Source organism: Pseudophryne corroboree, chromosome 7 (assembly GCF_028390025.1).
Source record: "Pseudophryne corroboree isolate aPseCor3 chromosome 7, aPseCor3.hap2, whole genome shotgun sequence".
NCBI lineage: Eukaryota > Metazoa > Chordata > Amphibia > Anura > Myobatrachidae > Pseudophryne > Pseudophryne corroboree.
In genome coordinates this window covers 96,480,748-96,506,505 of record NC_086450.1, presented here as the reverse complement: position 1 = coordinate 96,506,505, position 25,758 = coordinate 96,480,748, and the positions used below count along the sequence as shown (strand labels likewise).

At 47.4% G+C, this 25,758-nt stretch overlaps 1 protein-coding gene across 4 annotated transcripts in view; it reads left to right on the top strand.

Annotated features, from left to right (window-relative positions):
- RAPGEF4 (Rap guanine nucleotide exchange factor 4) overlaps window positions 1-25,758 on the top strand; it is a 626,758-nt gene that overhangs the window by 94,910 nt on the left and 506,090 nt on the right. For 3 of the 4 annotated variants that reach the window (XM_063933451.1, XM_063933450.1, XM_063933453.1), the window contains exon 4: window positions 6,887-7,033. In XM_063933451.1, coding sequence (XP_063789521.1) covers window positions 6,887-7,033 — 147 coding nt within the window. Of the gene's footprint in view, window positions 1-6,886; window positions 7,034-25,758 lie in introns of those variants that run through there. The other variant, XM_063933452.1, reaches the window with a different exon arrangement.

Genomic DNA, 25,758 nt, shown 5'->3' with positions numbered 1-25,758 from the left:
CAGCGGCTGAAGCAGCGTAACTGGAGGCTCACGGCAGCGTCCACCCGGCTCCAGCAAGCGGGACCTCGCTTGCTGGAGCCAGGTGGACGCTGCTGCTGGGTTCCTCCTCTCCCCGCTTGTCTGAAAAAATGGGGCCATAATGAATAGGTCGGAACCCCTTCCGACCTAAGACTGTCGGAAGCTGCCGTCTTTCCGACAAGACGGCAGCGTCCGATAGTTATTGAATATAACCTATAATGTCAAAAACAGTGCACAAAAGTTTTAATACAATAACAATGTAAAAACACGTTCCCAGCATGAGACAGACTCGTAGCATATCAACAACTCTGTGGGCAGGCTTCCACATGGTTATATAACATAGCTCCCATGCTGTCACTTCCCACTGTCTGGACCACACACGGATCATGACTCACGTGAACCACCGCCAGAATATAGAGAAGCGGCAACAGCGTCTGGATGGATTTGGCTGAGCCAAAACCCAGTGTGGCAGGCGTTGGGCTGGAGCCAGAGGCGGGCTGGAGACGCCAGGAACACAAGGACGCGTGACACTAAGCCACATCCTAACACATTTCATCATTCGACTTCGTCAGAGTAATGACTGCATACTGATACACACTGGCATATTTATAATGGGTGCAAATGCTTTACCCATTTTTTGAATATTTACCCCTCTGAAATACAGCGCTAACGGCTGCGCTGCTGCAGAAATCTCCGGGAAAATGGCCGCTGATCAGACTCCTCTCCATAGCGCTGCTTTGTTGCCGGGGGCCGGCAGAGAGGAGGGGTCCTGAATGGAGGGGCTGCACATGGGCCTTCTCCGCTCTTAAAGCGCCCCTTCTGATACATGATAGGTTACTGAACTTGGTAATAATGTACTTCACATTGTACTACGGCCTATAAAGCCCTGAAATTTATTTGTGCTAAGATATTGCCTGCAGCTCTGTTAACCATTAGTATTACCTCCCATATAGAGACAGCAGCAACCTCTAACATTGTGCCCTGGTAACATCTGATAATACAGGTGTAAGAGCTGATGTTGAGCTGCTGTGACATCACTGCTCTTGTGTATACCCTTTCCACCAGTATAAATTGTGCATTTCTTCAAAGCAGTCTGCCCAGCTATCAGTCACTGGGTGAAATCCAATTAGCTGCAATGATCTCGGCAGCTCAAATTCACCCAAAAGTTCTCACCACCCCATAGAGGTCCGAGCGATGTTATGCAAATTGAAACATCGCACCCTTTGTGGCTAATTGGATCAACCTCACTGTGGGGACATGTACTAAACAGTGATTAAAGTGGAGGACTGAGCCAGTGGAGTTGCCAATGGCGTCCAATCAACATTGATGTAACACTTATAATTTGCATACTATAAACGTATACAAAGCAGCTGATTGGTTACCATTGGCAACTTCTCCACTGGCTTACTACTCCACTTTTATCACTGCTTAGTACATGTCCCCAGTGTGTTACAGAAGCCCCTCCTACCTAACAGGGCAACTTGCTGCATAGGAGTGAGATACAGCATGGTATTAGTTATGTATATACACTATAGTTACTTAATGTATATTATTTAGATTGCAGTGGCGTGCGGTGAGGTCAGTGGCTGGGGAGGCACTGGCAGCTAACCATCTCCTCCCCCCCTCCCCACCCATACAATGAGGAGGGGGGGGGGGGGGAGTGTAGGATCCGCTGGACAATCACTATGGCCTCACTGACAGGGGCGTGCTTTCATGGGTTGAAAGCACGTCCCTGTATGAAAGCGGCACCTCTAATGGTGTCGCTTTCCAATGCATTTTCAATCGGTTTTTAATGCCCATTGCTAGGCCCCACCTGCGCCCGCCCCCCGCTCCCATACCTTTCCCCATTCACAACGGGAGGCACCACAATCGGTGCCTCCCAACCCCATTTAGACAGGGATAATGATTACATTAATATAAAGAAGATACTTATGAAACAGAATATGTGTCATAAGTATCTTCTTTATATTATTTTAGTCATTAATGACAGGGGAGGCACTGGCTCCCCTGCCTCCCCTGACTGCACGTCCCTGTTAGATTGGTAATCTTTGATATATATACCGGTAGTATTAGGGGCCTATAAGGAAAAGTTGACATTATGAGGGGTACCAGCACAAATGCACCACAATCTGTATGCCATAGTTACTTCTCTGTTCAGTCGTGCTTATTACTAGGTATTTGCATTTGCAATTAACAATTGCATAAAGTAAATCCATATGATATATATTAATGGGGATCCGGTCAGGATCCCAGCGGTCAGGATCCTGGCAGTCGAAATACTGACGCCGGAATGCTGACTTTGCTCGTAATACCGGCGCTGGCATACCGACAAAGATCACAGTCCTGGATCCCGAACCAGGGTTTACTGGGGCTTTGGACAGGTAAGCTGGAGGGGGAGGGGTTTAGGTCTAGGTTGGGGGTCAGCCTCTGGTAATGGGAGGATTAGGGTTAGGTTGCGGGGAGGGGGGTTAGGTTTAGGCACCCCTGGGGAGGGTTAGGGTTATGCTGCAGGGGAGGGTTAGGTTTAGGCTGCGGGGGGAGTTTTAGGGTTAGGGGGGCATTGGGAAATTATCAAAATCGGGATGCCGCAGTCAGTCTTCTGACCCGCCGTCATCCCAACCACCGGGATATCATACCCAACCCATATTATGTATGGCCTTGTAATAATGGGTAAAATCTAAATGTATCAGAACGTTTTTGTCTTGGGTTAGTGGTTTTTTTTTTTATCTGGGGTCTATTTATCATGGATCACATACTCAATGCGATTATCACTTTGCAATATGCTATTGTACCAGGCCAATGTATTATAGAGCATCCGCAGGGACAGGGGCTCCGGAAGGATGTGCTCAGTGTGCAAGCGGGATTACTGTATTTTGAAAATTGGTAAAACTGACAGCATCATGTCCCCCATAGAAACTTCTATGCAGCTGCCGGCAGGAATGGAGGGATTTCAGAAGGTATCGGAGATGTCACTGCAGTCCCTCCTATATACATGTAGGTGACACTAAATATTTGCGGCTAACCCCTGAAAACTGATGTTATCGGGGAGCAAGCAGCAAATATTTTTCGATAAATGGGCCTCTCTATGGTGGTCATTCCGAGTTGATCGCAGCCAGCAACTTTTTGCTGCTGCTGCGATCAACTAGTCCACGCCTATGGGGGAGTGTATTTTAGCTTAGCAGGGCTGCGATCGCTTGTGCAGCCCTGCTAAGCTAAAAAAATGTAAAGTAAAACAAGACCAGCCCTGGACATACTTACCCCGTGCGACGATCTCTGCGATGCTGGAGACGGCTTTGACGTCAGATATCCGCCCTCCGTTCTCCTGGACACGCCTGCGTTTTCTTATCCACTCCCCAAAAACGGCTAGCAACGCTTCGGTGACGCCCAGGTACGCCTTCTTTCTGTCAATCTTCTTGCGGTCGGCTCTGCAAACGCTTTCTTCGTTGTCTTGGGCAACGTCGCGCATGCGCAGTGCGGCCGCCGCGCAGGCGCAATCCGGACCCGTTCGCACCGCAGCGACAAACCGAACGTACGAATGGGTCGGAATGACCTAATATGTATACTTAAAATCACGTTTCTGTGACTGTGCGGTTATGAGGCTCCACTAGGTGGCAGTGCATTGTTAGTTTCTAATAGGGCCTTCTGCTCCTGCAGCCAGACTTTCTGTATATAAATTGATTGCTGCATGAGAAAATTTTAATTAATGTATTTTATATAAACAATGAATACATGTCTACATTTAGGATCTGACACCCCAGTATTTTGTTTGATTTGTTCATGCAATAACATTTCATTTCATAAACCTGTTGTTGTGTCAGAGGAAAAAGCAAAACACAGACATAGGAAAGGGGTGTAGTAAAGATTATAATAACAGTATAACGTACTCCCTTTAGAGCAGGGGTATTCAACATGCAGCCCTGCAGCTGCTATGGAACAACACATTCCAGCATGCCCAACCACAATTGTGCTATTAGAGCATGCTAATACTTTCTCGGGACATGCTGGGATGTGTAGTTCCACAGCAGCTGTTGAATACCGCTGCTACAGAGTATCAGCTTTAACGTTTAATCAAAAGTGCAAAATGGCGACAAAAGAAGCCCTGCCCTTAACTGTCCAAACACCACCATGATTTGCCCAAACTCTATTCTGTACAATTTGATTGAGATCTTTCCCATTTCCCAATAATACCCCTATCGCGTCGCAAAAATAACCCGGTATCGACCCGGCAATATGCAGGGTTGACACGGGTCAATGTGCGATGTGAAAGGGGCCATGGGGAATTCCCGGGTCACCTGACCCCGTAATTCAACCCGGGTTATAATAAGGGTTATTCCCAGGTTGAATACCAGGTCAGTGGCAGTGTGAATGGGTTGCTGGGTCGATGCGACCCGGGATCCATTCACTACAACAGGGAGAGGCGGCACAGGGATGAGCACAACCTCCAGCGCCGCCGCCGCCTCCTCTGCCGGTTCCACCCCCCGACGCTATGGCAACCGGCCCGGCATATTGCTGGGTCGGGAAGCCTGCAGAAGCCTGCTGTTAGGGTCCAATGCCGGATCCCACCTGGGAAGGACCCGTTTCCAATTCCAGGGTGGGATGTGGAGATGCAAAAGGGGTATAAGCGTCAAGCCTAACTGCACTTGGGGACCCTCAGATCAGGATAACCCCCACACAACTAGGACTATTCTTGCACATTGTAGTGATGTGGCGTTATACAGAGGACTCTTTGCAGATGGTGGAATCTCTATAGTGCAGGTAACAGAAAAGAGTATACAAATGGTAGCTCTACTGTAATGTACTACTTCAAGGTAAGATGTGGAAGTGAGACATGTGGGTTGTGCATCAGCAGGAGAGTAATGAGATCCTCCAATATCATACCGCCCAACTTCTGTCCCTTTGGAAGAGGGACATGCTGCGCCGAAAATGGGGCGGAGCTTCGAGTAGAGGGGCGGGACCTCTCTGTAAGGGTATGTGGCCTATTGCCGCGACCCCCGGTTTCGTCATTTTGGGGGAGTGTTCAGCGCTTTTTGAGCCGCTGGACAGCTCCTGGCTCTCCTCCTTGTGCTGATACATGCCGTGCGCATGCACACGGCATCTATTCAGTGTGATCACCGGCTGCTTTGCAAAGCAGAGCAGTGGTGATCACTACCTCTCCCCCCCCCCCCCCCCCCCGCCTGCGGGACACTGCGACCCGCGGGAGGGACAGCGGGACAGTGTCCAATTAGCGGGACTGTCCCGCTGAAATTGGGACAGTTGGGAGGTATGCAATATTCCTTTAAATCCTCCAATTATTTAGATGCATGTTGCTGACAAACAGCAAATACTGCAGTAAAAGGATGGGGCTCACAGTGCCCAGATAACATTTCTTTGTTAAATGAAATGCTTCCATATTGAAATTATTTATTTGGAAAATCTATGCAAAGAACAGGTAACCTGCTAAAACTAGGTACACACTATACAATTATGTGGCAGATAATCTGCCAGATCTGGCTGGTTGGAGTGAAAATTTAGTAATGGATGAGAGCAAATGACAATCGACCATTTGCTCCCATGCACTGGAAAACGAACAAAACCTGTCGTTCATACAAATCAGTTCAACACAAATGTAACCAACTTGGATGACCGACAATTTTTGTCCGTTTTCTAGTGTTTGGGAGCAAATTGACGATTGTCATTTGCTCTCATCCATTACCAATTTTTCATTCCAGCCAGCTAGATCTGGCAGATTATCTGCCAGATAATTGTATAGTGTGTACCTAGCTTAATACTATTGATAAAAGGACCTAATAACTTTCACCTGTACTAAAAACCATTATTTGCAGTTTTATTTATTATTCATTTCTTTTTACTGTGCCAGCCTGCAGAGAAACCATATTATAAGTAGTATATGATTTTATCTGGAAAGTCAGTTTGATGGTGCAGTGAGTTGAATTTGTGGGCTTAGGGGAAGGGACGTGGGGGAAGAGCAGTAGTGGGGTGGTGGGCTAGCTGAGGTATGAGGGGGCACTGGTAGGAGGGATCAGTCTGTCTCTCTCTCATTTCTGCCTCCCACCTTGTATAACGTCTCTCTCATCTACTGTATGTCCTCTTCTCCTTCTCGTGTGTACTCCCCAGGGGGGATCTTGTGTGGTAGGAGGAAGCGGAGCTTAAGGTGGGGAAGGGGCTATGCATGCTAGGGGGAGCCACTGATGAGGGGGGAGGCGTGTTAGAAGAGTAGAGCCACAGGTGGGGGGGGGGGGGCACTTATAGGAAGGAAGTCTTTATCTCTCCTATCTCTGTCCTACCTCCCTCTGCCTCTTTATCTCATCTCTGTCCACCTCCCCTAAGCGTCACATTTCTCATTCCTGTCACCCACCTGTCTCTCTCTCTTATCTCTGTTCCCCCTCTGCTCCCCAGTGTGTTCATTGGTGGGGAGAAGCCATATCTGGGAAGAAACTGGCTCCAGGCACAGACAGGAAGGAACAATCTGTCTCTACCTCATCTCTGTCCTCTCTCCCATTCCCAGGATTTCTTTCAAATATCTATCTCCCTCCTATCTCTCCCTCTCTAATCTCTGTCCCCCCTCTACCCTGGAGGATGGCGGGGGGGGGGGCACAGGTGAGCTGACATGGGTGGGGGCGGACACTGGCTCTGTGTGATGGCTTTGGAAAGAGGAGAGGCTGTGTCCGTGCATCAGGCAGCCAGTGAGAGCTATGAGGGGTGGTAAGGGGAACAGGCCTTTCACCAATGTATGGCCAGAGTTTATAAAGTAGTGATGTATAGAATTTAAAAATTGTGTCTAGCGCAAATTAAAAGCAATGATAACATTTTGTCGTAGCTAAGGTGATTCTTCTACTGAATTTAGACACCTATATATCTTTCACAATAGGATGCAGTCATCATATGTACGTTGGGAGTCGGAACAGCTTTTGGAGAGTCAATATTGGACAACACTCCCCGACATGCCACCATTGTTACCAGGGAATTCAGCGAGCTCCTACGCATCGAACAGAAAGACTTTAAAGCTCTGTGGGAGGTAAGAATTTAAACCAACCTCGAAACATAGACAGGATGGCTTATATTATCATTATTGCCATGTTTGTATGTAGTCTGTGACATTGCTTAATGACATTTGTTGAAGGGTAATCATTTAGAAGAAATTTGGAAATGCAGTTGACAATTTCCATATTGAGACGGTTGTAGTGAGTGTATATTTGCAGAGTGACATATGAATGCTGTAAATAACAAATGGAGCCGCAGAAAGTAACAGTTGCTGGGAGAAGCCAGATCGGCAGTAGGAACAGCATTATTCTGCTTCAGCTGTGGAGACATATGTAGTGTTTGGAGATGGGTTTCGATCTGCTGAGAGTTTCAGTTGCTTCATATCAGCGGTAGATCAGCAGGCTTGTTCTTTAAGGGGTACATAGTAAGATTATAAGAAACAGAATTTGGTCTCATGCAGCATTCCATCACAATATATATATATATATATATATATATATATTGTGACAAGATCACTGGAATAGTGTTTGGGGGAAGGTATGTTTGTCCCAGGTTCTTGTCTTACATGTTTTAGAATATGAAAACTTCCAGGGAAATGTTTTGTTTTGTTGGAAACCTTTTCAGCTTGCTGGAAAAGATGGATAAGGGCCCTGAGAGAGAGAGAGAGAGAGAGAGAGAGAGAGGGCAAGTTCCAGACATTGGGCCCAGTTCGGATCTTTGGCCTCACAGAGGGCTAATCAGGGCTTTCAGCTGTGCAAGAGCCTTATAGGGCTGCTAGCCTGATTAGTGGGTGCAGAATGCCTGGGAAGACTGCAGAATCTCTGAAGAGAGAAACACGCTTCTTTATATAAGTGAGCCATACAGTATTGACTGGAAAACTCTGTGTTTTTGTTTAGAGACAGTTAGGAACGTCTTCTGTTTAGTTAGTGCCGGACAGGCAAGGTATTTTCTTTTGATGTTTGTTTTATTTTCTGTTTAATAAAACTGGTTGCAGCCAGTTGCACCAGAAACTAGACTGGCATGATTTCTCAGCTGCTGCTTGCTGCCATCTACCCCGGGAAACGGTGCCCTGTTCCCCTACAGTGTTACTATATATATATATATATATATATATATATAAATCATCCAAGCAGCCGGCACTCCCCTTGCTTACATGACATCTGCTCCAGTGCCCTCCCTAGGAAAGAATTCCAATTGTAGATAGGAGAATAGGCGGCACTCAGGAGACTGTTCAAACGACTTTCTTTATTGAAGAGACATCCTACAATTGTTTCGGGCGTCCGCCCGTCGTCAGGGATGTACAACACAGTACTAACAAACATTATATACCCTCACAGAGACTTCCCACATATACAATTAAGTTGACTCACCTCACCTGCGCTCCTGCCCTCCGATCAGAACGCCACGCTGACCGCTGCTCTCACACACTGTGCAGCGGCTTCTGTGTAGCGGGCGACGTCATCGGAAGGCGCCCGCAGGGAGGGACAAGACTACGTACTGAGGTTACCAAGGCAACATCAAAAACAAAAACAACTTCATGCACGTGAGGCATCTCATCTACGATCTAAGAGAAACATAGATATTATGATGCAACCCAAGTGCATGGGCAGGTATTGACAATACAGATAAAAGATACAAAAATACAGAAAACGAAAAACTAACCATGGGACACTATAGACAAACTGAGACCCAACATGTTATAAAATACATATAGGCATCGTTATATATCCAGAACCATCCCAAAAATAATTTCATTGAAAAGGAAACCAGTTATAGTATAATATGAATATTTCTAATATTTTCAATAAAAGCGGACAGCATACCCCAAGTGCCAACAATTCTTCAGCTAGAAAGTCAGTGGATTTTTAGGTTGGATACATTGTCCCCGAAAGGATTGAATGAACAGCATGGACTACATAGTTTTTTGTAGTTCTAGCTGGGCATTATTAGGACGTCATAATTAATGGCTAATGAATTGTTGGCACTTGGGGTATGCTGTCCGCTTTTATTGAAAATATTAGAAATATTCATATTATACTATAACTGGTTTCCTTTTCAATGAAATTATTTTTGGGATGGTTCTGGATATATAACGATGCCTATATGTATTTTATAACATGTTGGGTCTCAGTTTGTCTATAGTGTCCCATGGTTCGTTTTTCGTTTTCTGTATTTTTTGTATTTTTGTATCTTTTATCTGTATTGTCAATACCTGCCCATGCACTTGGGTTGCATCATCATATCTATGTTTCTCTTAGATCGTAGATGAGATGCCTCACGTGCATGAAGTTGTTTTTGTTTTTGATGTTGCCTTGGTAACCTCAGTACGTAGTCTTGTCCCTCCCTGCGGGCGCCTTCCGATGACGTCGCCCGCTACACAGAAGCCGCTGCACAGTGTGTGAGAGCAGCGGTCAGCGTGGCGTTCTGATCGGAGGGCAGGAGCGCAGGTGAGGTGAGTCAACTTAATTGTATATGTGGGAAGTCTCTGTGAGGGTATATAATGTTTGTTAGTACTGTGTTGTACATCCCTGACGACGGGCGGACGCCCGAAACAATTGTAGGATGTCTCTTCAATAAAGAAAGTCGTTTGAACAGTCTCCTGCTTGCCGCCTATTCTCCTATCTATCTATCTATATATATATATATATATATATAATATACACTACCGTTCAAAAGTTTGGGGTCACCCAGACATTTTCGTGTTTTACATGAAAACTGACTTCTATTTATCAAATGAGTTGATTAGAACATATAGTCAAGACATTGCCAAGGTTAGAAATAATTAATTTTATTTTAAATAATAATTTTGTCCTTCAAACTTTGCTTTCGTCAAAGAATGCTCCCTTTGCAGCAATTACAGCATTGCATACCTTTGGCATTCTAGCTGTTAATTTGTTAATTTGTTGAGGTAATCTAAAGAAATTTCACCCCAAGCTTCCTGAAGCACCTCCCACAAGTTGGATTGGCTTGATGGGCACTTCTTGCGTAACATACGGTCAAGCTGCTCCCACAACAGCTCAATGGGGTTGAGATCTGGTGACTGCGCTAGCCACTCCATTACAGACAGAATAACAGCTGCCTGCTTCTTCGCTAAATAGTTCTTGCATAATTTGGAGGTGTGCTTTGGATCATTGTCCTGTTGGAGGAGGAAATTGGCTCCAATCAAGCGCTGTCCACAGGGTATGGCATGGCATTGCAAAATGGAGTGATAGCCTTCCTTATTCAAAATCCCTTTTACCTTGTACAAATCTCCCACTTTACTAGCACCAAAGCAGCCCCAGACCATCACATTATCTCCACCATGCTTGACAGATGGCGTCAGGCACTCTTCCAGCATCTTTTCACTTGTTCTGCTTCTCACAAATGTTCTTCTGTGTGGTCCAAACATCTCAAACTTCGATTTATCTGTCCATAACACTTTTTTCCAATCTTCCTCTGTCCAATGTCTGTGTTCTTTTGCCCATATTAATCTTTTCCTTTTATTGGCCAGTCTCAGATATGGCTTTTTCTTTGCCACTCTGCCTAGAAAGCCAGCATCCCGGAGTCGCCTCTTCACTATAGACGTTGACACTGGCGTTTTGCGGGTACCATTTAATGAAGCTGCCTGTTGAGGACCTGTGAGGCGTCTTTTTCTCAAATTAGAGACTCTATTGCACTTGTCTTCTTGCTCAGTTGTGCACCGGGGCCTCCCACTTCTCTTTCTACTCTGGTTAGAGCTTGTTTGTGCTGTTCTCTGAAAGGATTAGTACACACCGTTGTAGGAAATGTTCAGTTTCTTGGCAATTTCCCACATGGAATATCCTTTATTTCGAAGAACAAGAATAGACTGTCAAGTTTCACATGAAAGTTCTCTTTTTCTAGCCATTTTGAGAGTATAATTGAACCCACAAATGTGATGCTCCAGATACTCAACTAGCTCAAAGGAAGGCCAGTCTAATGAGCAAACCCGTTTTCAGCTGTGCTAACATAATTGCGCAAGGGTTTTCAAGGGTTTTCTAATCATCTATTAGTCTTCTACCGCGATTAGCAAACACAGTGTACCATTACAACACTGGAGTGATGGTTGCTGGAAATAGGCCTCTATACACCTATGTAGATATTCCTTTAAAAACCAGACGTTTGCAGCCAGTATAGTCATTTACCACATTAACAATGTATAGAGTGTATTTCTGATTAATTTAATGTTATCTTCTTTGAAAAGAAAACAGTGCTTTTCTTTAAAAAAATAAGGAAATTGTCTGAGTGACCTCAACTGTTTGAACGGTAGTGTATGTGTGTGTGTGTGTGTGTGTGTGTATATATATATATATATATATACACAGACAGACAAATAGATAGATAGATAGATAGATAGATAGATAGATAGATAGATAGATAGATAGATAGATAGATAGATAGTAGGTGTGACCACGCCTAATGGCTGTCGAGTGAAACCAGTCAGGTGGGACTGAGGGCAGACAAGTGTGTATTTAGCCCAGGTGGGGTTTGTGAAAGACAGTCAGGCTGCAGTAACAGTTGAAGTTGAAGAGTCCAGTGTGCCAGGAAGCCAGTAGGGGCAAAGAGGCAAGTGTCTAAACCTGCAGGAGGCAGGGAAGACTGTGCTTATGTTGCTGAGAAGAAGAAGAAAGGTCAGTGTGCCTTGAGTCGCACCCGCAAAAGGCAGGGAAGTCTTTGAGAAGGGGCGGGAAGTGCCTTACCTGTGAGACAGGACTGAGATTTAAGTGAGACTTTGCATGCAGACTAGCCGCCCACTATAGAGAGGGCCAGTCAGAGAGAGAGAGTGTCCTGCATGGGAGCTAGGTAGTTTATCATTTTCTGTTTCATTTATGCTGACAACAGTAAAGCATTATTTTCATTTATTTTCCTGAAAAGCTGTGTGTGACCCTTTTTAAAGCACCTAAAACACTGCACCACTAAGCCCTCTACCGAGCTAATCGCCCCAGATTTTTGCTAAATAGATATATACAGTAGAAAATATGTTGTCCATCTGTATAAGCAATGACCCATTTATGGTATTATTTGGACATGACAGCTAGACATATTCAAGGAGTTCAAATTAAAGCATTTTACTCCAGCCAGATACGTGGGGCTTCTGATGGTGTAAAGGTCCCACACGACTTGTTCAGAGAGGGTGAACAGGTTATGATGAATACATAGAAGCTAGTCTTGAACGTCACACCTGTTGTTTATACTGCTATAATTCTATTATTATTCACACCAAGATATGCTGTGGTCTGGTGGGTACTGTGTTTTGCCTATCTACGGTATGTTGAAAATCTGGAATGGGGTTTAGCAGCATGCAAATAAAAAGTGACTGGATGGTGAGAACAAAGAATGGGCATAGATCTATTTTAGGCTTTCATAGATGTTAAATGCCAAAGGATGTACTTTTAGCAAAGGACTGTGAAAATCCTTAGTAAAGAAATCGATGGGGTAAAGCTTTCACATAACTTACAGAATTCTGGATGTACAGCTAGTGGGGCTGTTATACAGTAAATAATTTATAGATGATTGGGCAGCTCACAGCACTGTCACAAACAAGGTTCCCTGACCACGCTCCACTTTCATGGCTTAGACTGTTGCTGAAAGCAGCTTAAAGGCATAATGGAGTTTGCAAGGCATCTCAGGTCAGAGATTACTAAAATATTTATATGATGAGTGGACAGTTTAGGATTGCAATATTGTGCAGATTTTCAGAATTTACAATATATTCTGACACAAAACAAAAAATCTAAAAGACTGATGAAGTCCCTTCTCGTTTAAGTGACCTGAGAGATCTCGTGCAGGGGTCACCTTTGGAAACACAAAGGTTCTGAGGAAGATGGGCACGAATCTTATATTTTCTCCAAGACACACTGTAAGATTTAGGACGAGAGACGCAGTGCGACGTTCTGTGTTATTTCTGGCATAGCCTTGGCAGCTTCTGTCTAGAAATATCTTGTCAAAAGGGTGCTGACAGACACAAAAAATGCATTAAGTTAGAGTAGGCTGGTTTACTCCGAAGAATTACATGTTAAAGGTGAAGATGTCATCTTACAAACACACAAATCCTGCGGTTACTATCACTTTATAGTATAAAAGAGAATTTCGGCTCTTGTCACAGTAAAAAGTCCAATGTTCCTCCCTATTGGAAGCTGTTGCTGCCAGTGTCAATACAATTTGGCCCATTAGCCTAGACTAGAGTGTAAAAATGCAAAAGTAATCCAATCATTAAGAGGTTAATAATTAATCTCATTTTTTACATTTCAAATGGGTTATTCTGTAATGAAAAAATATGCAGCTGTGCGGTGCATTTAATATTGGTCAAATGCGCCTCTATGACGGTAGGTTACATAAAAAGGGGGACATCCACTCTCCACTTTGGGAAGTGCCCCTGGGCAGACACACTGCACGGCCAATGATGGGATTGTGGATATAGATGGGAATATTTTCTATCAAAAGTCTGCTCTCCGAAGCCTCTTCCATGTCTTGTCAAGTCCGGGCAGTAAAGGAGACATCAGAACTGCCATCAGTTAATGTGTTACGGTTCCATGTTTGGTATGCATTGGCACTTGTGAGTATAAAGTGTGTTTTCCTGTGTAACATTCATTAGTTGATGCAGAAGTCCACCACAAGTTAGAAAAGACGTCATGCAACCACCATCTAAAGTAGGAGCATCTCCCTAAATGTACATGCCTCACTCCTTGAATCACATTTAAATATATCCTGCCTCAAAAAATAACAAAATAAAAACAAAAATCAGATTTTGCATGTGGTCTGACAGTGAGGCAATTCACTGTGCCTAACCCCATTCCACAAGGAATGCATAAGATTTTGCACTTTTTTATTTTTGAATGGGGCATATACTGTAGGCTCCACTGTCTCAAGACTCAAAGGTATGAATTGTTGCTTATACTATACTACCTCACACGCCGCTGAGCATTGAAGTGACAGCCACACTATACAGAGACTATCACAGTGCCCTCCATATATTGCTGAGAACATCAGTGACTTCCATCTAATAAAGAGAGCATTCCATAGATCACCATATAATGCACAGAGCATCAATGACCGACATATAATACAGAGATCATAACAGTGATACCATATAATACAGACAGTGGCAGATTAAGGTCCACATTGGCCTGGAGCTGAAATTCATGAAGGGCCTATTGTTGCTGCGCAATGGGTGTGATTAGCACCACAGAGAATTTTCCTCTGTGTGGGCAGGGGGGTGCGGTGGCATACTACATCACTGCACTTCCTCCCCGCACTCCATCACTTCACTATATCACTACTACACTACATCCACACACTATGGGGCATATTTATCACAATCATTACGATAATTGAATACATCGCAAGGCTGTATCAATTACCGCATACAGGGACAGGGCTTGTCCCTTTATGCAGTATTCAGTCACCACAATTCTTAGTGTATTTTTCATGAAAAATACGCTGAGATTGTACAGTGCATGCGCACTGTGGTGAGTGGCACAGGTGGCGAGAGGGGCAGAAGTAGAGGTGGTGAAGTGAGCAGAGCCACAGGTGGGGAGGGAGGCAGGTGGCAAGAGGGGCGGATACACAGTTATTGAAGGTGGCAGAGACACAAGTGAAGAAGGAGGCGGAAGCACAGGTAGAGAGAATGCAGAGACACAGGTAGAGAGGGGGCAGAGGCACAGGTTGTAGAGGGGGAAGAAGCACAGGTGGTGAAGGGGACAGACAGAGATGGAGGGGGCAGAGACTCAGGTGGGGAAGTGGTAGAGATACAGGTGGAGAGTGGGCAGAGAAGCAGGTGGAGTGGAGGACATAGATACCGGTGGAGAGGCTGGCAGAAGCGCACGTGGTGAAGGGGGCAGAGATACAGGTTGAGTGGGCCAGAGACACAGGTGGGGAGGTGGCAGAGACTCAGGTGGGGAAGTGGTAAAGATACAGGTGGAGAGTGGGCAGAGAAGCAGGTGGAGTGGAGAACATAGATACCGGTGGAGAGGCTGGCAGAAGCGCACGTGGTGAAGGGGGCAGAGATACAGGTTGAGTGGGCCAGAGACACAGGTGGGGAGGTGGCAGAGACTCAGGTGGGGAAGTGGTAAAGATACAGGTGGAGAGTGGGCAGAGAAGCAGGTGGAGTGGAGGACATAGATACCGGTGGAGAGGCTGGCAGAAGCGCACGTGGTGAAGGGGGCAGAGATACAGGTTGAGTGGGCCAGAGACACAGGTAGGGAGGTGGCAGAGACACAGGTGGGGAGGGGGCAGAGATACAGGTGGAGATGGGGCAGAGGCACACGTGAGGAGAGAGGCGGAGGCACAGACGGTAAAAGAAGCTGTGGCATAGGTGTACATAGCTGGGGAGCGGTAAAAGACCTAGGTAATAAAAAGGTGAAGGGGTACATATTCCAAAATATTCTAAGAGGGCAGTGGCATGAATGATGCAGTCTGACATTGGGGGTTATTTAGATTCGGACCCATTTTAGCGAGGCCACGCCCTCGTCAGCAGCAAATTTGTGTTTCTTATAACTATAGGGAGACGCATTTTTTAATGTCAATTGGGGAGGGTCGCATTTTTAAATCTTGCACTGGAAGCCAACTGGCTAGAAACAGCCCTGGCCACAGGGGAAAGGTGGGTGATGGGGGGTAAATTGTAGAATTAAAGATATGTCCTTCTACATCTTTGCCCGCTGAATGGTGCTGTACAGCGTGAGGTAGCAGGTAGGAGCCAGCGGCCACGGGAGGCCCCGCCATCTCCTGCAGCAACAATGAATAAGGACACATCTGTAGGTGGTGGGACAGATATAATGAGAGGAGTAATCTGAGAGACAGGTAAAGGAAGGAGGGAACAGACATACACAAAGATGATACAGACACACTGGTGATTGGGGGGAAAGGAACATGGAGACATAAACAGTGCAGGTGGGGGGGGGGTGAGACATACAGGCTGGTGACTGGGGGGGTGGGTTGGTCTGGAGACATACACACTAGTGACGGTGAGGCTGGAGACATACACACTGGTGACGGTGAGGCTGGAGACATACACACTGGTGACGGTGAGGCTGGAGACATACACACTGGTGACGGTGAGGCTGGAGACATACACACTGGTGACGGCGGGTCTGGAGACATACACACTGGTGACGGTGAGGCTGGAGACATACACACTGGTGACGGTGAGGCTGGAGACATACACACTGGTGACGGTGAGGCTGGAGACATACACACCGGTGACAGCGGGTCTGGAGAGATACACACTGGTGACGGAGGGTCTGGAGACATTCACACTGGGCACAGGGAGGCATACACACTGGTGACGGTGGGGCTGGAGACATATACACTGGTGACGGTGAGGCTGGAGACATACACACTGGTGACGGTGAGGCTGGAGACATACACACTGGTGACGGTGAGGCTGGAGACATACACACTGGTGACGGCGGGTCTGGAGACATACACACTGGTGACGGTGAGGCTGGAGACATACACACTGGTGACGGTGAGGCTGGAGACATACACACTGGTGACGGTGAGGCTGGAGACATACACACCGGTGACAGCGGGTCTGGAGAGATACACACTGGTGACGGAGGGTCTGGAGACATTCACACTGGGCACAGGGAGGCATACACACTGGTGACGGTGGGGCTGGAGACATATACACTGGTGACAGAGGGGCTGGAGACATATACACTGGTGACGGCGAGTCTGGAGACATACACACTGGTGACGGAGGGGCTGGAGACATACACACTGGTGACGGCGGGTCTGGAGACATTCACACTGGTGACGGAGGGGCTGGAGACATTCACACTGGGCACAGGGAGGCATACACACTGGTGACGGTGGGCCTGGAGACATATACACTGGTGACGGAGGGGCTGGAGACATACACACTGGTGACGGAGGGGCTGGAGACATACACACTGGTAACGGCGGGTCTGGAGACATACACACTGGTGACGGAGGGGCTGGAGACATTCACACTGGGCACAGGGAGGCATACACACTGGTGACGGAGGGGCTGGAGACATTCACACTGGGCACAGGGAGGCATACACACTGGTGACGGTGGGGCTGGAGACATACACACTGGTGACGGAGGGGCTGGAGACATATACACTGGTGACGGCGAGTCTGGAGACATACACACTGGTGACGGAGGGGCTGGAGACATATACACTGGTGACGGAGGGGCTGGAGACATACACACTGGTAACGGAGGGGCTGGAGACATACACACTGGTAACGGAGGGGCTGGAGACATATACACTGGTGACGGCGAGTCTGGAGACATACACACTGGTGACGGTGGGGCTGGAGACATACACACTGGTGACGGAGGGGCTGGAGACATATACACTGGTGACGGCGAGTCTGGAGACATACACACTGGTGACGGAGGGGCTGGAGACATATACACTGGTGACGGCGGGTCTGGAGACATACACACTGGTGACGGAGGGGCTGGAGACATTCACACTGGGCACAGGGAGGCATACACACTGGTGACGGTGGGCCTGGAGACATATACACTGGTGACGGAGGGGCTGGAGACATACACACTGGTGACGGAGGGGCTGGAGACATACACACTGGTAACGGCGGGTCTGGAGACATACACACTGGTAACGGCGGGTCTGGAGACATACACACTGGTGACGGAGGGGCTGGAGACATTCACACTGGGCACAGGGAGGCATACACACTGGTGACGGTGGGGCTGGAGACATATACACTGGTGACGGCGGGTCTGGAGACATACACACTGGTGACGGAGGGGCTGGAGACATACACACTGGTGACGGAGGGGCTGGAGACATTCACACTGGTAACGGCGGGTCTGGAGACATACACACTGGTGACGGAGGGGCTGGAGACATTCACACTGGGCACAGGGAGGCATACACACTGGTGACGGTGGGGCTGGAGACAAATACACTGGTGACGGCGGGTCTGGAGACATATACACTGGTGACGGAGGGTCTGGAGACATACACACTGGTGACGGCGGGTCTGGAGACATACACACTGGTGACGGAGGGTCTGGAGACATACACACTGGTGACGGCGGGTCTGGAGACATACACACTGGTGACGGAGGGGCTGGAGACATTCACACTGGGCACAGGGAGGCATACACACTGGTGACGGTGGGGCTGGAGACATATACACTGGTGACGGCGGGTCTGGAGACATATACACTGGTGATGGAGGGGCTGGAGACATACACACTGGTGACGGCGGATCTGGAGACATACACACTGGTGACGGAGGGGCTGGAGACATTCACACTGGGCACAGGGAGGCATACACACTGGTGACGGTGGGCCTGGAGACATATACACTGGTGACGGAGGGGCTGGAGACATACACACTGGTGACGGAGGGGCTGGAGACATACACACTGGTAACGGCGGGTCTGGAGACATACACACTGGTGACGGAGGGGCTGGAGACATTCACACTGGTAACGGCGGGTCTGGAGACATACACACTGGTGACGGAGGGGCTGGAGACATTCACACTGGGCACAGGGAGGCATACACACTGGTGACGGTGGGGCTGGAGACATATACACTGGTGACGGCGGGTCTGGAGACATATACACTGGTGATGGAGGGGCTGGAGACATACACACTGGTGACGGCGGGTCTGGAGACATACACACTGGTGACGGAGGGGCTGGAGACATTCACACTGGGCACAGGGAGGCATACACACTGGTGACGGTGGGCCTGGAGACATATACACTGGTGACGGAGGGGCTGGAGACATACACACTGGTGACGGAGGGGCTGGAGACATACACACTGGTAACGGCGGGTCTGGAGACATACACACTGGTGACGGAGGGGCTGGAGACATTCACACTGGTAACGGCGGGTCTGGAGACATACACACTGGTGACGGAGGGGCTGGAGACATTCACACTGGGCACAGGGAGGCATACACACTGGTGACGGTGGGGCTGGAGACATATACACTGGTGACGGCGGGTCTGGAGACATACACACTGGTGACGGAGGGGCTGGAGACATACACACTGGTGATGGAGGGGCTGGAGACATACACACTGGTGACGGCGGGTCTGGAGACATACACACTGGTGACGGAGGGGCTGGAGACATTCACACTGGGCACAGGGAGGCATACACACTGGTGACGGTGGGGCTGGAGACATATACACTGGTGACGGTGGGGCTGGACACATACACACTGGTGACGGAGGGTCTGGAGACATACACACTGGTGACAGGGAGACTTACAGTGGGGGAAACAGACATATCTACAGTGTGAAGGAAAGGGAGCAGGGCAGAGGTGCTCAGACAGAAACTGAGCACAGAGGGGAGTAGGAGCACAGGTCAGGAGTAATGAGTCTTCCTCTTACCAGCGTAGCTGTGATGAGGTCCGACTCCTTAATAGAAAGAAGCCTCTTCATTCTCAACTGTCCTGGGGGCGGGGCTAAAGGTCAGACATGTGCACAATACATTACTTTGCCAGAGCCCACCCCTTTCTCCCTGTCAGCGTATGTGGCTCCGTCCATTTGGAGGCAGCTTAGTGGCTCCTTTCCGACGGTGATCCCTCCCGGGTGCCACCACTGCGGCCCTGCTCTGTGCCGATTTCTGACAGAGGCACAATAATTTAAAACTTTTTAAAATCTGCTTCCCCTCTTGTCCGGCTGCGGCACTGCGGCGCCTACCTTATGGTGGCGCCGTATGCAGCCACTTAGCATAACATTCGGCTCGGCCCTGCTGGTGGTGACAGAGAGGTCCAGAAGGATAAGCAGGGAGAAGTGGCCCCTGGATTTGGCCGAAAGCAGGTCATTGGTGACTTTCACCAGGGCAGTCTCAGTTGAGTGGAGTGGGCGAAAGCCAGATTGTAGTGGATCGAGGATGGAGTTGTCAGAGAGGTAGCTTGTGAGACGGCTGTAGACTATTTACAACAGAAATACAATCACACAAGAGAATAAGCTACAACCAGTGATACATACATTTGATCGCCTGCGCCACCTGGTCCCGGTCCTCAGTCAGTCTGGATAGATGACCTTCAGAGAATGAGACTGAGGCGGGCCAGGAGGCTTGGCTTTTATACAATAGCCCAAAGCATGAAACAAAGGAAACTGTAATCTCTTCACCCATAGGGCTGGTCATTTCCAGTACAGGAGGGGTCATAGGTCGGTTTGAATAGGTGGGCGATGCCTGGTCCAGGTGCACTTGCAGATGTTCTCCACTGGGTTCCCGCCGAATATCAAGAGTACAGTAAATACAGTGTAATATTAATATTGTACTCCTGCGCATATCTATGTGCAGGAGCGTGCTACTTTCTGCAATCTGCAATCGGAATATTGCCCTTGAAATACTGTACAGCTGGATACCAAACACCACCTCCTAACCTAATTCTGTCCCCTCATATCCTGTAAAGTTGAATCCCTCTGTTGTTATACCTCTGAAGCAAATGAAACTTGCTCGTGTGGTGCGTGTGGGCTATGTGTAAATTATGCACTATGTGGATTAAATATCAGATATGTCTTTGTGGCTTTTCCATGTGAATGCGTATGCTACCGTATTTACTCATACCACGCGCTAATACGCAGAGCCTCGTGAGCCAATATATGCAACGTGCGAGTATGCGCACGCACGGCAGAACAAGTACCCGCATGGAGGCCACTCTGTGTGGTGTTTGCATGTGATGCATGTGGCTATAATATTTTTGACTTTGACAATATATATATATATATATATATATATATAGAAAGGAGAGAGACGGCGGCACTCAGAGTCTTTCACTTCCAAGTAAATTAAAGCAAAAAGTGCATTTATTCGTCAACGTTTCGGGGGACGAACCCCCTTCCTCAGGACACTGCAAACTAGTGATTGTACAAAGAAAAACAACTTAAATACCTTACCTATACCGCGTACCTGCGTCTGCGTCCACGTCCCCGCCGTCCAGTGTGTGGAACCCGCACTTCCGGCAGCGTGTGGCATGCGACATCCGGAAGTCGCGTCGTCCCGTTACACGGACCCCTCAGTGACGTGGCTGCAGACAGAGGAAAGCCGGTAACCATGGAGACGCGACGCAGCATCATAATGCCGCGCCGCCTCACATAGCATGTATAACATACAATAATGAATTAAAAACTACCAGTGCTTGTGTGAGTGAATAAATAACCAATCAGATATACTACAATACAGTGAATCTTAAAATCATCATACAGTACTCATGTAAACAGTGAAAGTGAATGCCTTACATAAAATTGCACAAGTTAACCACTGCTATCCGCCCAGCTTGATCCTGTCACACCAGGACTGTTTGAACCGGGAGTAAACAAGCTAGTAAACAATGAATCGATTAATCTAGACATCATTAAATGTGTAACAGGTATGATTCCTACATAACCCCTGTTTAAGGACTGCCTGTGCCTGGGTCACGGATCTAATCAATCTCTATTTTGAGGTCAAATGATGTTTGGGGCTTGTTTTTACTACATGCTTTTATACAAAGCTTAACAGTTTGAGGGAGATGTATAATACACAGTTTGGAGACCTTGTGGGCACACCGCTGCCGAGGCAAGGTGAACATCTAGCTGACAGAAATGTCCTAGGGCACCATGGCGAAGCAACAAGTCGTCATGCAGCAGCAGAAACACGTATTGTTGCTACGTCTGCTGAAAAAACTGGAAACAAAACATCAGATGAATGGACAACTACACATGCCAAACCCAACTAAAGGAAACACTGTAAATTAAGTTGTTCATTAAGGCCTCTGGGGTGGATGGTATCTAATTTAAAAATCCACCGGGCCTCTAATTGTAACAATTGGGCCGCTCTGTCCCCACCACGAGGAGAAGCCGGGATATGGTCCACTATCTTGTATCTAATGGCTGCCAAACTATGTCGCATCTGGACAAAATGGCGTGCGACCGGTTGGTCGCTTTTGCCGGTGTTAAGGGCAGCCCTAATGGCCGACCTATGTAGGGCCATCCGTTCCTTAAAAAGGCATTGTGTCTTGCCTACATAATATAAGCTGCAAGGGCAGACCAGTACATATATTACATATGAAGAACTACAGGTCAGTGGCCATCGGATGTTAATTTTTCTCCCTGTGTGGGGATGTTGAATGAAATCTCCCGTGAGCATGTAGCTACAAGTGGTACAGCCTAAACACTTGAAGCAGCCAGGCTTTCGGCTCAAAAAATGTTTGGCTGTCGTGGCTGTTTTAAAGCCCGAGATATCATTTTTGACCACTAAGTACTTGATGTTAGCGCTACGAGTATAGCATGGCATAATTCTGGAATGTTTCAAGGATGATAAACCCGGGTCAGAGCTAATGATGGGCCACATCTGTTTAATCCTCTTGTTGGTCCTAGAGCTGTTAGTATTAAATTCATTGACCCAGGTTATTTTATCATTATTTACTTTGGAACTTTCACCCCTCAATGCCTCACTCCTACTAAGGGCCATGACCTTTTTGCGTGCCTGCTTGAGAATATCATTAGGGTAACCCCTCTGGCGGAATTTCTCAGACATCAAGTCTAGCTGTTGTTCAAGATCCTCGGGTTCGCTGGTGATTCTGCGAACCCTGAGGAACTGGGAAAACGGCAGGCCTCTAACCAAAGGTCTGGGATGGAAGCTATCGTATCGAAGCAGGGAATTCCGATCTGTGGGCTTACTATACAGTGACGTGCGAATCGTGCCATCATGGAGTGTGATTTTGATATCCAAAAAACAAATTTCTTTAGTGTGTGAAGTAAGGGTGAACTTAACCGGACTGGCAGACCCATTGTGTTCCTCAATTAAAGTGCAAAGTATCTGGGGATCGTGTGTCCAAAACAAAAGTAAATCGTCTATATACCGGAAATATAATGAAATGTGTTCGGCAATAGACGTCTGTTCAAAGAACAAGCAGCGTTCTATCTCCCACATGTAGGCATTAGCCAGTGACGGAGCCACTGCCGACCCCATTGCACATCCTTTCTTCTGAATGAAGAACCGGCCATTGAACAAAAAGTAATTGTGAGTTAGTGTAAACTCCAATAATGTGGTGAATAAATCTATGTCAGGCCCGGTGTACAATGGATTGTTGGTGATAAGATGTCTTACTGCCGCTAGACGGCTTGGTGCGGGATGCATGTGTATAAGCTTGTTACGTCTAACGTATTCAGTGTGGTGTCAAGATCAACCGGCCCAAACTCAACCAACTTCCTCAAAAGCGTGTTGGAATCCTTCAGGTGGGTGAAAGTAGCCTGGATGCAAGGCTGTAAGTATACATCCAGGAAAATGGCTAATGCCTCACACAATGAGCCCCTGGCGGAGATGATGGGCCGACCAGGGGGGTGTTGGGCATTTTTATGTAATTTGGGGATAGCGTAAAATATGGGGGTGACAGGAAACCTGCAGCACAACTTATTATATATTTCTTGTGAAATAAGCCCTTCAGACAAAGCTGAACTTAAAATGTCATCCAGCTTGGATTTAAACTCATGGGTAGGGTCGGCTGGCAGTTCGCTGTATGTATCACTGTCAGCCAGTAGACGATCACATTCTGCAATGTAAAAGTCCGTGTCCATGACGACGATCCCACCGCATTTATCAGCTCCCCTGACAATTATATCCTGCCTCCCCTGGAGAGATTTAAGAGCCAGCTGTTCTTCTCGTGTGAGATTTTTGTTAGTCCGGGGGGCAGGTGCATCCTGGAGACCGTCCATCATCCGTGAAAAGGTCTTGATGGACGAATTGGTGGAGACTGGATCAAATTTAGAGGCAGTACCTAGTTTCCTGATCTGCGGTTGTAAACTTGGTTTAACTGGGAGCATGGGGGATTTATCAAAATGTTCACGGAGCTTAAGAGATCTGTTAAATTTGTAAGTCTCTACCTTCCATTTAAACTTGTCCGGGGACTTCGTGGGGACATACGCCAGTCCTTTGGCTAAGACGGATGTTTCCGCCGGGGAGAGGGGCACCGAGGACAGGTTAAAGATAACATCCGAGTCTATCTTGGGGGGCGGCCGCCCCTTTTGCCGCCTCGACTGCCCGCCCCTGCGGGTGGGCGTTTTGTTCTGCCGGAGGCCACTGCCCTGGTGATTGCCCCTAAAGGGGCCCCCTGCGAGGAAGGGGTATGGTCGGCAGTGGGTACATCATCAGTTTCGCTAGCTGAAGTGCTACGCTGCGAATGATGAATACGTTGTCTCCGGAAGCCTCTACCTCTGTGTTGCCCAGAGGGAGCTGTGGTATTTATTAACCAGGTGTAAACACGATGTTGCTCGTAGTCAGTTTGCACCTTCTTCAATTTATCCTTCTTGAACTTGATTAACTCAGTGCGGTACAATTCAACCTGAGTCTTTAATTTGTCTAACCAATTTGTGGTCTTGTCCCCGGTGAGGGTATTCAGGTGTTGTTCCTCAAATGCTTTTAATTTGTCACGTGTGCAGGTGACTTCTCTGGTGGACTCCTCGATAACCAAAAGCATCAGGTCCATCGCACATTTGTTTAGGACTGCGATCCATCTTTTGCAGAAGGTGGGATTGTGACGTCCAATTGTGGGGGAGTTTTGCACTCGAAACCCCCTGGGTATCTGCTTATTTCTGAAATAGTCGGACAACGTGCGGCCATGAAACATGAAATCTATTTCCCGTTTCTTTAATTTGTAAAATTCACGGTATAGTTCCTCATTCGAGGTGCCTGTGCTCTCATCAAACGCTGATTCCTTAAGTAAAATGTGATCCGCCTCTACGTCTGAAAAACTTAATGTGTCGTATGTGTCACATTGAAGGATGTATGACATGGCGTCTCCTGTGTCCATGTCGGCAACCGACATGATGTCGACTGTGTCCAATGATGAAGGCAGGTGATCTCAGTGTAACTGTGCCAAAGCACACGGTGGTGCACTAAAGTGACAGTGCAAAAGTGCAAATACTTGCTGTGCAAAAAACGCAAAAAGGTGCCAAAATACCCTGTGTAAGGAGAAAGCTGTAATCCTGTGTGACTTAACTGGGTAAGAAACGTACAGGTGCCTTGGCTGGAATGGAACCACTGGTGCAAGCCTAGGGTCCACTATATGTAGTCCATGGTGGCAGCCCGGCACTCCGTTGTCCCCATGGGGGTATTGCTCCGGTGCCCTCCTAGGGGTATAGCAACCCCAATATGCAGAAAGGAGAGAGACGGCGGCACTCAGAGTCTTTCACTTCCAAGTAAATTAAAGCAAAAAGTGCATTTATTCGTCAACGTTTCGGGGGACGAACCCCCTTCCTCAGGACACTGCAAACTAGTGATTGTACAAAGAAAAACAACTTAAATACCTTACCTATACCGCGTACCTGCGTCTGCGTCCACGTCCCCGCCGTCCAGTGTGTGGAACCCGCACTTCCGGCAGCGTGTGGCATGCGACATCCGGAAGTCGCGTCATCCCGTTACACGGACCCCTCAGTGACGTGGCTGCAGACAGAGGAAAGCCGGTAACCATGGAGACGCGACGCAGCATCATAATGCCGCGCCGCCTCACATAGCATGTATAACATACAATAATGATTTGAAAACTACCAGTGCTTGTGTGAGTGAATAAATAACCAATCAGATATACTACAATACAGTGAATCTTAAAATCATCATACAGTACTCATGTAAACAGTGAAAGTGAATGCCTTACATAAAATTGCACAAGTTAACCACTGCTATCCGCCCAGCTTGATCCTGTCACACCAGGACTGTTTGAACCGGGAGTAAACAAGCTAGTAAACAATGAATCGATTAATCTAGACATCATTAAATGTGTAACAGGTATGATTCCTACATAACC